The sequence below is a fragment of the Dama dama genome, chromosome 26 (genome assembly GCF_033118175.1).
Source record: "Dama dama isolate Ldn47 chromosome 26, ASM3311817v1, whole genome shotgun sequence".
NCBI classification, from domain to species: Eukaryota; Metazoa; Chordata; class Mammalia; order Artiodactyla; family Cervidae; genus Dama; species Dama dama.
Window position 1 is genome coordinate 44,986,877 of NC_083706.1, and position 12,690 is coordinate 44,999,566.

The 12,690-nt window shown below is 38.8% G+C and overlaps 1 protein-coding gene across 1 annotated transcript in view; it reads left to right on the forward strand.

Moving 5' to 3' along the window:
* OPRM1 (opioid receptor mu 1) overlaps window positions 1–12,072 on the forward strand; it is a 36,793-nt gene extending 24,721 nt beyond the window's left edge. The window contains exons 2-4 of the mRNA XM_061130237.1: window positions 7,676–8,028; window positions 8,899–9,419; window positions 11,899–12,072. Coding sequence (XP_060986220.1) covers window positions 7,676–8,028; window positions 8,899–9,419; window positions 11,899–12,072 — 1,048 coding nt within the window. The remainder of the gene's footprint in view (window positions 1–7,675; window positions 8,029–8,898; window positions 9,420–11,898) is intronic.
* The last annotated feature ends 618 nt before the right edge of the window (window positions 12,073–12,690 follow it).

Below are 12,690 nucleotides of genomic sequence, written 5' to 3' on the forward strand. Positions count from 1 at the left end.
AAGCACCACATTTTTTAAAAAAATCAAAAATACATTCTGAAGAAAATCTATATTTTTAAATTATTAAAAGGAAATTTCAAAAATGTTTCAGCAACCACATAATAAGAAAAGTCTTTATGAAAAATAGATGCAAAACACATACATACACACACCATAAAGGAATTAAATTTGACAGTTTTAAGAAACAGAAAACCATGATAAATAAAATTAAACACTAGCAGCCTGAGAAGAAATATTTACAGTATCCATTTTAATTGCTAACAAGTCAATAAGAAAAACATGATCCAAAAATGGGCAAAAAGTAAAAACAAATTAATACAAAAGGCAATATAACTCATCAAGGAATACATTAAATTATTTTCAACCTATAGAACAATCATTAAAATTTTAATTAAAATGATAATGACACATTCTATATCATTCACAGATTGGTAGATATTTTAAAGCCTTTTGACAACAATTTTGCCTTATCATTTTCTATAAGAAAGTAGAAAAATAATTTAATTTTTCTCTAGCTTCATTGATCAAAATTTATTTATTTTTATTAAGACTATAGAAAAATATCTTCCCATTCTACAAGTTTATATTGAAATTGTAATTTTTAATACTGTTAAATTTGTGGAAATTTCTATCAAATTTCTTCCTTATATGAGCTATAAGATTTATAAGGAAATTAGGTATAAATGTGATTTAATATATTAGAATATATAAAATGTATGGGTTCACATATAGACATACTTGTAGCTGTGGTACTGCTACAAATGTGTTCTTTCAAAAGCAAGAATTCTGATAAATTCTATTTCAAACAATTGACATCAATATTATAGTCTATGAATAAATGCATTTTATGTTGTATGATCAAATATAATAATAATAGAAAAGAGCCATTTTGTTGGATATTCATAAAAAATCAAATCCCTCATTTACAAAAGTGTGTCCTCTGATTAGACTTTTTTTTTCCCACAGACTAGATTCTGGCTCTGACATTTTAAAAATGCATTTCTTTCTCATTCACATTGAGAGTATTGTATCATTATATAACCTCTTCATATCCTCTCTCCTTCTCTCCCTCTCTTCTTTTCTGTCCCTTTATGAAACTTTGTTCTCTGCCTTCAACATTCTTCACATTTTTCATCCTACAGAAAGGCAATTTCATCCACTTACATGATTGGAAATACCATCTAGAGCTTGATGACTTATAAATAAATTTCCCAGCTGAACTGCAAACATATATCCAGGTATAATAGTCATGTTTCTTTTGCTACACAACATAATACACTCAAAATTGAACTCTTTATCAAAACCAAATCTCCTTTTCTTCTTCTCCTTCTCTGTTAAATAATGATATTACTCTCTATGCATTCTTGCATGCTGTAATTTGGGAGTTCTATTTCACCCTTCCTCCTTTACTCTCTATTTCTAAAAATATAATTAGCTTTTCCCTTTCTAATTATCTCAACTCACCATTCGTTACATCTTCGTCAGTGATGTCATTGGTTATTTTGCGATTACTGATTGTGATGATGGTCATGGTGTTTGTGGTGTGTAAGAAAGAATAAGCACACTTTGAGAATCATTGCACTTGAGAAGCCTAGAGCAGATTACAGATGTCCCGAAAAAAACCTGGAAATGTAGTGATGGATCTTGAGAGAGAGGTTGTAAGTCAACTACGTGGAATTGATAGGTTTAAATCATGGATTGTAAGAGAGTAAAAAAAGGAAAAGGAGCAAACTTGGTTCTCCTTTAAAAATATGGTTCTGTTACCACATTCCATATAATGAGACAATATCTCAAAATTCCCAGTATACTCCCAGCATGGGCATCTTTGAAAAGAAGATTAAAAACCTTTGCGTGCCTACCTTGCCTTAGCTGCTTGGTGGCTGAGTATATCAGCAATGCACATCCAGAAATACACATGGAACACGATGCAGTTACTGCCCAGAAGGTAATTTCAGTTTTAAATGGAGCCTAGGGCAGGGCAGAGAAAAGGTCTCAAACATTTGTACATCTCTCTATATTTAGTTTCTTCCACCATAAAAGAAGGTGATCAAATGATGTGGTCCTCAAAGCCCCTCTCAGACCTCGCTTCTCATCGTTCATGACTTTCTGTGACCAAAGTTGTTCTCAATTTGACAACCGAATGGCAAGGCAAAAGAGAATATTCCATGGCCACTTTTACTTCAAAAGCCATTGGTTCCTGTAAAAAATTTGTTTCATCTTACCATGAAAATATAAAATAACCCAAGCCCTTTTTCCTGTATTCAGCTTCATTTACTGGTGCCCGTCTTGTGTTGGATTCTATGCTGAATGGATAATCTATTATGGTTTTAAATGTTTCTGTTCATGCTGTCTTTCATATTATACTTGCATTGAGTGGTTATATGCACAATATCATCACCACAAATTTTATGTTTGTTACACTCAGTGCAGTAGATAATAATTCTACTGATAGTCTACACTCTCTAAAAATGTATGGTCTACAGCACATGCTTAAGCTTCTTCAAAAAGCAGTCTTCTAATATTGACATTGATAGAATTTTTTTATTATATTTTGAGGTTTTCTTTGTTGTTCCTTCAATATTAAAGAAATGCCTAGGGATATATCATAATTTGATATTAGTGGTAACACATTTGATAATTTTTTATGTCCAAAACTTTCAGATTCTAAAATAAGAGAATTTCCTTTTCTCTTAGCACTCTCAAATTTGAAAGCTAAACTGTTTCTAAACTTTAAAAACTAGTTCTTTAGAATAAAAATAAAACATTGTTATCTATGAAGCAAAAGCTGAGGTAGATATTCTAATACTGTTTTTCAAGTAATTTGGTCTAAAGAGATAAAATCAATACTTCAGGAAATAAAAATCTAAAGTCACAGATAAGAATATTTCATTCAATGACAATGGTTTACGCACATCAGAGGATTTAGCATCATAATATGTTTCTATAATACATCAATGTTATCTATCACAGAATATGGGAATCAAGGAAAAACATGTTTTTTCATATAAACTTTTGATGAGATAAATGTGCTGGAGTAAAATTTTCAGAAATCAAAAACAAAAAAAGCAGGAAATAAGCAGTTTCAAAAGGCACAATGCAAAAAATTATTAAACAGAGTCTCTTGGCCATAATGGAAGTCTCTGCTTTCATTTTCTTTCCTCTGCACTGATGTGTCTCCCTGTTCTCTCCCAATCCTCCACCGCAGTTTCCAATTCCAACAAGAGGATTTGAAGAGCCTTTTAAAATGCATGCAATAAAATAAGAGAAGTGAAAAAGAAAACAGGCAAATTGGAAGCCAAAAGAGAATGAAATGATGAGATTAGCCAGAGACTCAATACAATAGAAATATATTAGATTCTAGTGCCTTTAGAATTCTATGCAATTATTAAAAGGAGCCACACATTTTACTCTGATTTTTTTCTAGCACCAAATGCAAAAATAAAAACATGATCAGTTATTTGTTTCACATTTTCTATTTATAAACTACATGCATTGCCTGAAGAAAGCAGATTTTTGTCCCTGTTCCATCTGAAGGCTATTTTTTCCTTGAATTGTCATTAATGGATCATGGAGTAAGAAGAAAGTAGGAATACAGAGAACAGCAAAAAAAGTAGGTGTAGATGAAGAGAGAGCACCACTCAATCAAAAAGACCCATGGTTGTTACTCTCTCCTGATACAGGGGCAGAAAGAGGCAGTGTGTCTTTGTTTAATTTCCTGTAAACCTAGCTTGGTCTTCTCTTCTGAGGCGAATTAGCAAACAATAGTCATTTTTCTGCCTTCAGGGCTCAGAGATCTGAGAATACTCCTGTCTCCTTTTGCTAATATAAACTCATTGGAAATTTGGTTACTGACCACATAAGACCACCTGAAATAAATGTAAATGAAATGTTTTAGAATATTTTATAGTAAAGGGAGAAATCTCCCATTTTCTCCACTGAGCTAGTGGAGAACTTAACGGAAAATAATAAACTAATATGTGGTCTCTTTCTGTGTTAATGCCTGATGAGAGAGTATCATAGGTTTTGGTTGTTTTCAACCTTTCTCTCTCTCTCTTTCTCTCTCTCTCTCTCTCTCTCTCTCTCTCTCTCTCTCTCACACACACACACACACACACACACACACACACACACACACATATTTGCCTGAGACAACAGAATGGTCTAGATAATAGAAGAGAGATTCAGGTGGTTACTCATATGTCTACTTTCTTCTTCTAAATAATAACTTGAAATGTAGGACAAGTGACTTTATTTCATTGGATTTATGCAATTAATCATGAGTATCTAAAGATGACACTCTGAGGTTTTTTTTCTCCATTAAAAGTGTGAATTTTTCTATGTGAGGGTTCAGTTCAGTTCAGTTGCTCGGTCATGTCCGACTCTTTGCGACCCCATGAACCGCAGCACGCCAGGCCTTCCTGTCCATCACCAACTCCCGGAGTCCACCCAAACCCATGTCCATCGAGTCGATGATGTAAGTGGATCTAGAAGTCATAACAGATGTGAAAAAGTATCCAAGCACAATGATTAACATAGAAAAGGGGCTCACTGAATCCTCGCAGAGTTAGATAGCTTTCTTCTTCACAGATAAACAGTAAAAGAAAAAAAAGAAAAACTCCATTTGTCAAAAACATCAAAGGGCAGAAAATCAGCCTCCCAAAAAGTAAAAACACCCTGTATATCCCAGTTGGTTCTATTGTGAACTTCTACAATAGGTAGAGAGCCCTGTGAAGCACATGATGGTATACGAAACTGACAAGACGGATTCTGGAATGTGGGTGGGGTAGTGCTCATAGTGTCTGATTCTTTGCAACCCCTTATGACCCCAGGGACTGTAGCCCACCAGGCTCTTCTGTCCATGAGATTATACAGGCAAGTATACTGGAATGAATTGCCATTTCCTCCTTCAGGGGATTTTCCAAACCCAGAGATGGAACCTGCATCTCTTCTGTCTCCTGCACTGGCAGATGGATTCTTGACCACTGAACCACCAGAGAAGTTCATCATCCATGGTCTTTTTTGTTTCTGGACAAAGACAGGGTCATCACCACTCAAGAATTAACTCAAAAACACAATAGAATAACAAAAGGTTTACAAAGCCTATCTCATTGCAAAAGTAGTTAACTCAGGGTGGCTTCATTTAGCACATGTGGGTCAAAATTCAATGAGGTTTTGGTAATGGGGGAAATAGTTTGAAGAATGGGTTTGAGAATAAATAGGATTTGTAGCCACAAACAAGGAAGGGCATTTACAAACAAAAGATATGTATAGAGCACAGGAGAATATGTGAGCTGCCCATGAAGTGGGCTTCCTGACGCCCTTTCCCTACTATATCACCTGAAAGCTCCATAAAAATCACTCTACTGGATCAGTCATTGGAGGTTCTGAGAGTATATTTTTTAAATAGTTGTATGGCAGTTCCTTTGAATTCATATTGCAAATAAGCTACTCGATCACTTAGAACAAAATTTCAAAAATACATACTAGGAAAATTTCTGTAGGATAACTAGGAAGGAAAAAATAGCTTGGCCCACTACCTAGAGGAAAAGACCCAATTCAGTGACTATAGCAGGAATGATCAATGTCAGGAAGGCCCTGTAATCCAGGGGAGACACTCTGGGAATATGTCACCTATCCCTCCCAGTTTGTTTTGTCCACTTTGCCACCAACTTCATCTGACTCAGTCAGAAGCAAAAGGCCCAAAGGATGGGTGAAGGATTGTGTGTTGACATCCAGGAGTTCGACTCAGACCCACCCGGGTAAACAACAGCAAAGGTGACCCTCCCTTCGGCTCCCTTCTTTGGCATGCTTGCTAACTCTGGTGTATACACTCCTATAGCTTGTTGTGTGAGTCTAATCATTCATGTCACTTTCCAGGGGCAATGTTCACACGACCACATAGAACAGAACAAAATGAAAAGCTCATGTTTGCTGGACAGCATGACCCCTTTTCTGATCAGATCATCACTTTAGATTGAAGCCTCTGAAGCTATACTGGAAACCACTGGAATTCTCAGACATTTAGTCTTGTATTATTCTTTCACATATTTTGGAAATGGCTGAACCCCTTTTTATACGTTGCTGTGATTCAAAGTGTGAGTAACTGAGATAAGAATACTGCCTATCTTTAGAGGAAGGAGCTTTTGAATAAATGGAGAAAGTTAAACATCACTGTTCCCATAAGATGCCAAGTGAAATAACTTTTATAGATAAATATTCACTTTTCCTTTTATGATGTGAGACCCTATCCTAATTTTGTTTCACAAAACATCTCATTCTAGAGGAGGAAAGGCTTTTTTAACTGAAATAATCATACATTAATAAGCACATAGGGCTAAGATGAGCCTGAAGAAAAGGTTACAAGTATCATGAGTCATAAACTGACAGTAAAGAAACTGATTATTTAACATAAAACATTCTACTAAAGATAAGCTGTGGAATGTACGTCTACTGACTGAGACGGTGACTAACGCAGTTGAGTGTGCTATGGTATAGCTAGCAACGTTTTGGGAGGTTGGCTTATTTTTGTTTTCTTTCTGCTTTGAGGGGGAAATTTCTGCTAATAAACAACATCAAAAAACTTAAAACTTCTTGAGCATCAAGGTCAATTACTCAAACGTCTTAAAAGTTATATCTTTTATTTCATTTTTGTTTTTTTACTTCAGAAGATTTGGGTTGGGAAGATCCCCTGGAGAAGGAAATGGCAACTCCCTCCATTAATCTTGCCTGGAGAATCCCATAGACAGAGAAGCCTGGCGGGCTACAGTCCACGGGGTCACAAAGAGTCAGACATGACTAAAGCGAATTAGCACACAAGCACGCTACAATCAAATTGGTTTACCTCCTCAAGTTCAATGACTTTCTCTATCTTTTCCCTTTTACATCCTTTGAAACTTCTCAAGCAAACAAAAGGCCCCAAATCTGAAAATGGGTAGTGTTTCTGGAGGTAATGACACTTCTACAATTATTTTGTTGTTGTTCAGTCGCTAAGTCATATCTGACTCCATGGACTGTAGCCCACCAGGCTCCTCTGTCCGTGGAATTCTGCAAGCAAGAACACTGGATTGGTGGTCAGGTCCCTCTCCAGGGGATCTCCCCGACCCAGAGATCAAACCCATGTCTCCTGCATTGGCAGGCAGATTCTTTACCACTGAGCCACCTCGCAAGCCCACATATATATACACTCTTGCACAATTACATTGCTCCATAGTTTTAGCTGTATATCTGAAATTTTCTCTTACTTATTCAGAATTAAATGTACTATTATCCTCTGTGTGGATACTTGACTGAGTGCTCCCTGAGTCTATTAAACTTACCACAGTGCCTGGCACATTTTTTAAAAAAAGACCAATAAATCAGTATGGCAGCTATTCTTATAACCATTTTACAGATAGCAAAACTGATAAGTACAGAAATGATATATTTAGCCCATAGGCACATAATTATAAATGGCCAACCTAGTACTATGAAAGAGTTCCTTTGTATCTAATCTAAGATGCTTTCCACTAATCCTTGCAATTGTTTTTGCTTTGGTTTGGGGAGGGTTGTTTGGTTTTTGTCTTTTAGTTTCCAATTTTTTTTTTTACTGAAAACTTCATTGCATTTCACATTGATGGGGTTTTGTTTTTTTGTTTTTTTTTCCTGACTCTGCCACTGCTTTTTCCTCTTCTACTAGGTACACCAAAATGAAGACTGCCACCAACATCTATATTTTCAACCTTGCTCTGGCAGATGCCCTGGCAACCAGTACCCTGCCTTTCCAGAGTGTCAATTACCTGATGGGAACATGGCCGTTTGGAACCATCCTGTGCAAGATTGTGATCTCCATCGACTACTACAACATGTTCACCAGCATATTCACCCTCTGCACCATGAGCGTGGATCGCTACATCGCAGTCTGCCATCCTGTCAAGGCCCTGGATTTCCGCACCCCCCGTAATGCCAAGATCATCAACATCTGCAACTGGATCCTCTCTTCAGCCATTGGTCTGCCTGTCATGTTCATGGCAACGACAAAGTACCGGCAAGGTGAGTGATGCTGTGGGCCTGGGGGCTGGCGAGTATACAGATAAATATGTTGGTGACGTCATGAGCCAAGTAGAATTTACAGAGTGGTCCAGTGTGATGCAAACTGTAGTTTTCATGATTCTTTCTCATAAAATACTTTCCAATATTTTGAAGTAGGAATTTTCCCCTAAAATCTTAAGTCCAGTGAACATTTTAGAGAGAATATAAACCAAAATCTATTCATTCCTGATTCCTCTTCACTTACTTCATCCAAACAATGGCAGCATTAGAACACAGATCTTTAAAGAGGAATTAGAGCTTAGACCCAAAGAACATTAAGTGGAGGCTCGTTTGAAAATGTCAGGTGACTGCCTACATGACAAGTGTATCTTTTTAGACCTCGTTTCAGAATGATAAGTTAGCCATCAAAAAGTGGAGTTAAGGGAACTTCCTAGTGGTCCATTGCTTAGGACTTGGCACTCTCACTGTGGTACCCTGGGTAGGGAAACTAAGATCCCACAAGCTCCTCAGGCAGCCAAAAAAAGAAAGAAAAAACAAAGTGGGGAAGGCACCCAGTAGCTGGAAACTCCTATAGAGTCTGGCAGCGATTATATTTTTATGTCAATTTAGACTCCATAGAGAATCGAGCTCACCTTGAGAGATACATAGCATTATCAAAGTGAACAACCAAATGACATATTTGGAAAAATCAACAGAGATCTGAATTTTTTTCCATGAATTCTTTAAATCTTCCTTCCCGGATTTGTGTATCAATAGCCACAAGTTAGCTCAGGTCAAGGCTATAAATTTGAAAGCAAAATGGCAATATTAACACCTGATGATAGCATTAAATGTTGCTGCTAATTCTTCCTTATAATTCTTTTTCTCTAGGTTCCATAGATTGTACACTAACATTCTCTCACCCAGCGTGGTACTGGGAAAACCTGCTGAAAATCTGTGTTTTCATCTTTGCCTTCATCATGCCTATCCTCATCATTACAGTGTGTTATGGGCTGATGATCTTACGCCTCAAGAGTGTCCGCATGCTCTCTGGCTCCAAAGAAAAGGACAGGAACCTGCGAAGAATCACCAGGATGGTGCTGGTGGTTGTGGCTGTGTTCATTGTCTGCTGGACGCCCATTCACATCTACGTCATCATTAAAGCCTTGATCACAATCCCGGAAACTACTTTCCAGACCGTTTCCTGGCATTTCTGCATTGCTCTAGGTTATACCAACAGCTGCCTGAACCCCGTGCTTTATGCATTTCTGGATGAAAACTTCAAACGATGCTTCAGAGAGTTCTGTATCCCAACTTCCTCTACCATTGAGCAGCAAAACTCCACTCGAATTCGTCAGAACACCAGAGACCACCCCTCCACAGCCAACACGGTGGATAGGACTAACCATCAGGTAGGCAGCTTTTAGGACTGGGTGTACCTACCAGGAATGGCATAAAAATTACAGAGCTTTTTAAAGTCCAACATTAGAATCCATTAGAAGTGGACCAGTAGCTCGGAGGTTGAGGGCAGTACAAGGAGGGAGGGAGGAGAGGAGGAAATGATGATCACTGTGGCCAAGGGACACTTCATTATATAAACCGAGCTCTATGTATTTTGCACATAATCATTTAGATATAGAGACATTCCAATTAGAAATCCATAAATCTGCTAGAAGTCTGTGTCACCGCAGCCTTTTCATCTATGCAAGATTAATGACTTCAGCGCATTGAAAAAGAGATCCTAATCTAGAATTCCGATTTCCCCTAATGTTAGATGTTTCATGCATATCATTCCAACATCCCTGTCACTTCTTTTTTTAGCTGAATACAATGGTTTTATTTCTTGTTCACTAGAATACAGAGCCCAGCGGAGGACACACTGCCTTCCTTCAGCTCATGGATATTCCACCAGGAAGAGATGGGCTTTATAACTGATGGGCTTCTCTAGTGGCTCAGATTAGTAAAGAGTCTGTCTGCAATGCAGGAGACCCGGGTTTGATCCCTGGGTTGGAAAGATTCCCTGGAGAAGGAAATGGCAACCACTCCAGTTTGCTTGCCTGTAAAATCCAGACAGGAGAGTCTGTCATGCTATAGTCCATGGGGTCACAAAGAGTCAGACATGACTGAAGCGACTAACGTGACGATGATGAAGATCAGCGTGGGGATGAGGAGAGAGAGAGAGGCAGGGGAAGGCGCACAGACTCTTAACTGCCTTAACCTTGACGTAGCACATTTGACTTTCAACTACAGTCCTTTGGCCCAAACTGGTCACAAAGCCCTAAGCAAGGGCAAGGAAGGCTGGGAAATTTAGCAGGGGGTGTAGAATTAAGTGACCACTAGCTCTGCCACAGTGCTTCCGTGGCATCTACCTCTGCCCCCAAGCAAAGTCCCTGTCACTTCTCCAAAGCCAGTCCTTCTCTGGTTCTGCGGTTGCAGAGAAAGCATCAGCATTTTGCCCACTGTGATAATGGGGGCCGATGTTCCCAGGGTCACAGAAAAGGAGAAAAGGAAGTCAAATGGCCACCTTTGTTGAGTCATTGACTTGTAAATTTTCATACCTGACCTCAAACCTATTACTTCTTAGAACCAAGTTAGCTTTATAACAGCATTAGTTATAAAAGTTAGTTATAAACTAATATAAAAATTAGTTATAAACTAAATTAGTCTTATAACAGACTGTAGCCCACCAAGCTCCTCTGTCCCTGGGATTTCCCAGGCAAGAATACTGGAGTGAGTTTTCCATTTCCTCCTCCAGGGGATTCCTCTGACCCAGGGATCAAACCCGTGTCTCCTGCATTGGCAGGTGGATTCTTTACTGCCAACCCACCTGGGAAGCCCAGTCAACAAGCCCCTTGAGGTCAATGTCATAAGGACTGACTATTCCCTGGAAGATGTATCCCTACACATAAAAGAGTACAGATGGGTATCTGCAGGGAAGAGGCCAGATTTACACGCAGCAGTATAATCACACAAGAAATCAAAAAAAAAGAGAAAAGAGAAAAACATCTGTCTCAAAGCTACTAGTGCCTGTTCAGCCTCTGGTTTCAAAAATTTGGCCTCTAATCTGTTAAGTAAATCAGTCACTTACTTATTAATGTAAGCAAGTAAATTTCCAAATAATGATGCCGGCATCCCCCAAATCACAGCTTATGTAATTTTATAACACAGAGCTCAAATTCAAACTCCCTTTGAAAGCAAATCGTCATGTCGAAAGCTTAGATAAAGTTTCTAGGATCAGGGAGCAGCCGTGGGAACAGATGGCTTCATAAAAAACACCCGGAAGCCAAATCAAGGGGCCAGAAGGAGAGCCTGACTCCCTTAAGATGCAGCTGCTTTTTCTTCTTCTCCCACTACCGCCACCCAACCCAACCCAACCCAGCTCACCCTTCTAATTGACCACAGGACTAATGCAATATGGCCCATAGGGGCATTAATCCTCATACCCTCGACATTAAATCACGCTCAAATGAACCCAGGAACTGGCAAGCCCTAGGGAGCATGAGGTAATGATGGCAGACCCAATTCCAACCAAAGGGAAATGATTAACTTATTATGTCTCATTTCTAATTCCATTTCCGAAAGGAAAGCCAGAAAGAAATGTTTTCCTACACTGCTCCTTTTTTTTTTTCTTTTTCCTTCATCATCAAGACCTCTAAGCCTGTTCCTTTTGCTAAGCAGTGCTCCTTCTCAGTGGCTATGGAAATCTTGTGAATAACTTCAAGAGGGTAGGCATTTAAATCAGTTTTTCTCTAAGGTGAAGATAATACATTAACAAATGCAACTTCAAACTCTCAGTCCTAAACTATGGTTCAAATATTTTACATTGGAGAAATATACTTCCATTGGAGCAAGACGATGGACATTACAAAGGATTAGTTCTTTCTTCTTAAGCACCAGCTCATACCTTCCCTCTCCTTTGGAGTGTGGGTGTTGGCCTTATACCCTGGACCACTGCCGGGGCTGCTTGTCACATTTGATCCTCTGAGCATCCTTCACTTGCCTTGCTCTCCTGGCAATACAGCTCCCAGCCTGTCTGGTGGAGCGTTTTTCCTGAATTCACCATGAATGTCCTCCAGCTATCCGGCCACTGTCCTTGAGCCCCCTCCAAATCCTGCGTTTCCACATCAGTGTGGTCCTTGCACAGGCAGAGAGAGGAAAAAGGAAGCTAATTAGGGGAGCTCTGTTCTGAGTAACTAAAAGGGTTGCCTTAAAAATACATCCAATTAGGGCTTATCTTCATTGCTGCCTCTATGAAACAGCATCAGTGTCAGATAACAGCAGAAACACATTAGCCCTGGAGCTGGCTGCTTTCCCAAAATGCCCAGCTGGGAGAGTTGGACAGAGAAGAGCCACTCCTGGGGAAAGGGGAAAAGACACACTGACATATCTGAAAATTAAGATAAATCAAAGATCCATTTCAGTAATCTCCACTGATGTGTCATCATTAGAATCAAGGCAGCTGCCCACATACATCTAGAACAATATATGAGCCTTTGATGATCCCTTTAATAATATATCAAAATGGTAAAATTATTTGAGGAAAAAATTAGAGACTTTATGGCTGTGTATATGTGGGGTTAGTGGTACAGAATCTGCCTGCCAATGAAGGAGACACAGGAGACATGGGTTTGATCCCTTGGCCGGGAAGATCCCCTAGAGGAGGAAATGGCAATCCACTCCAGT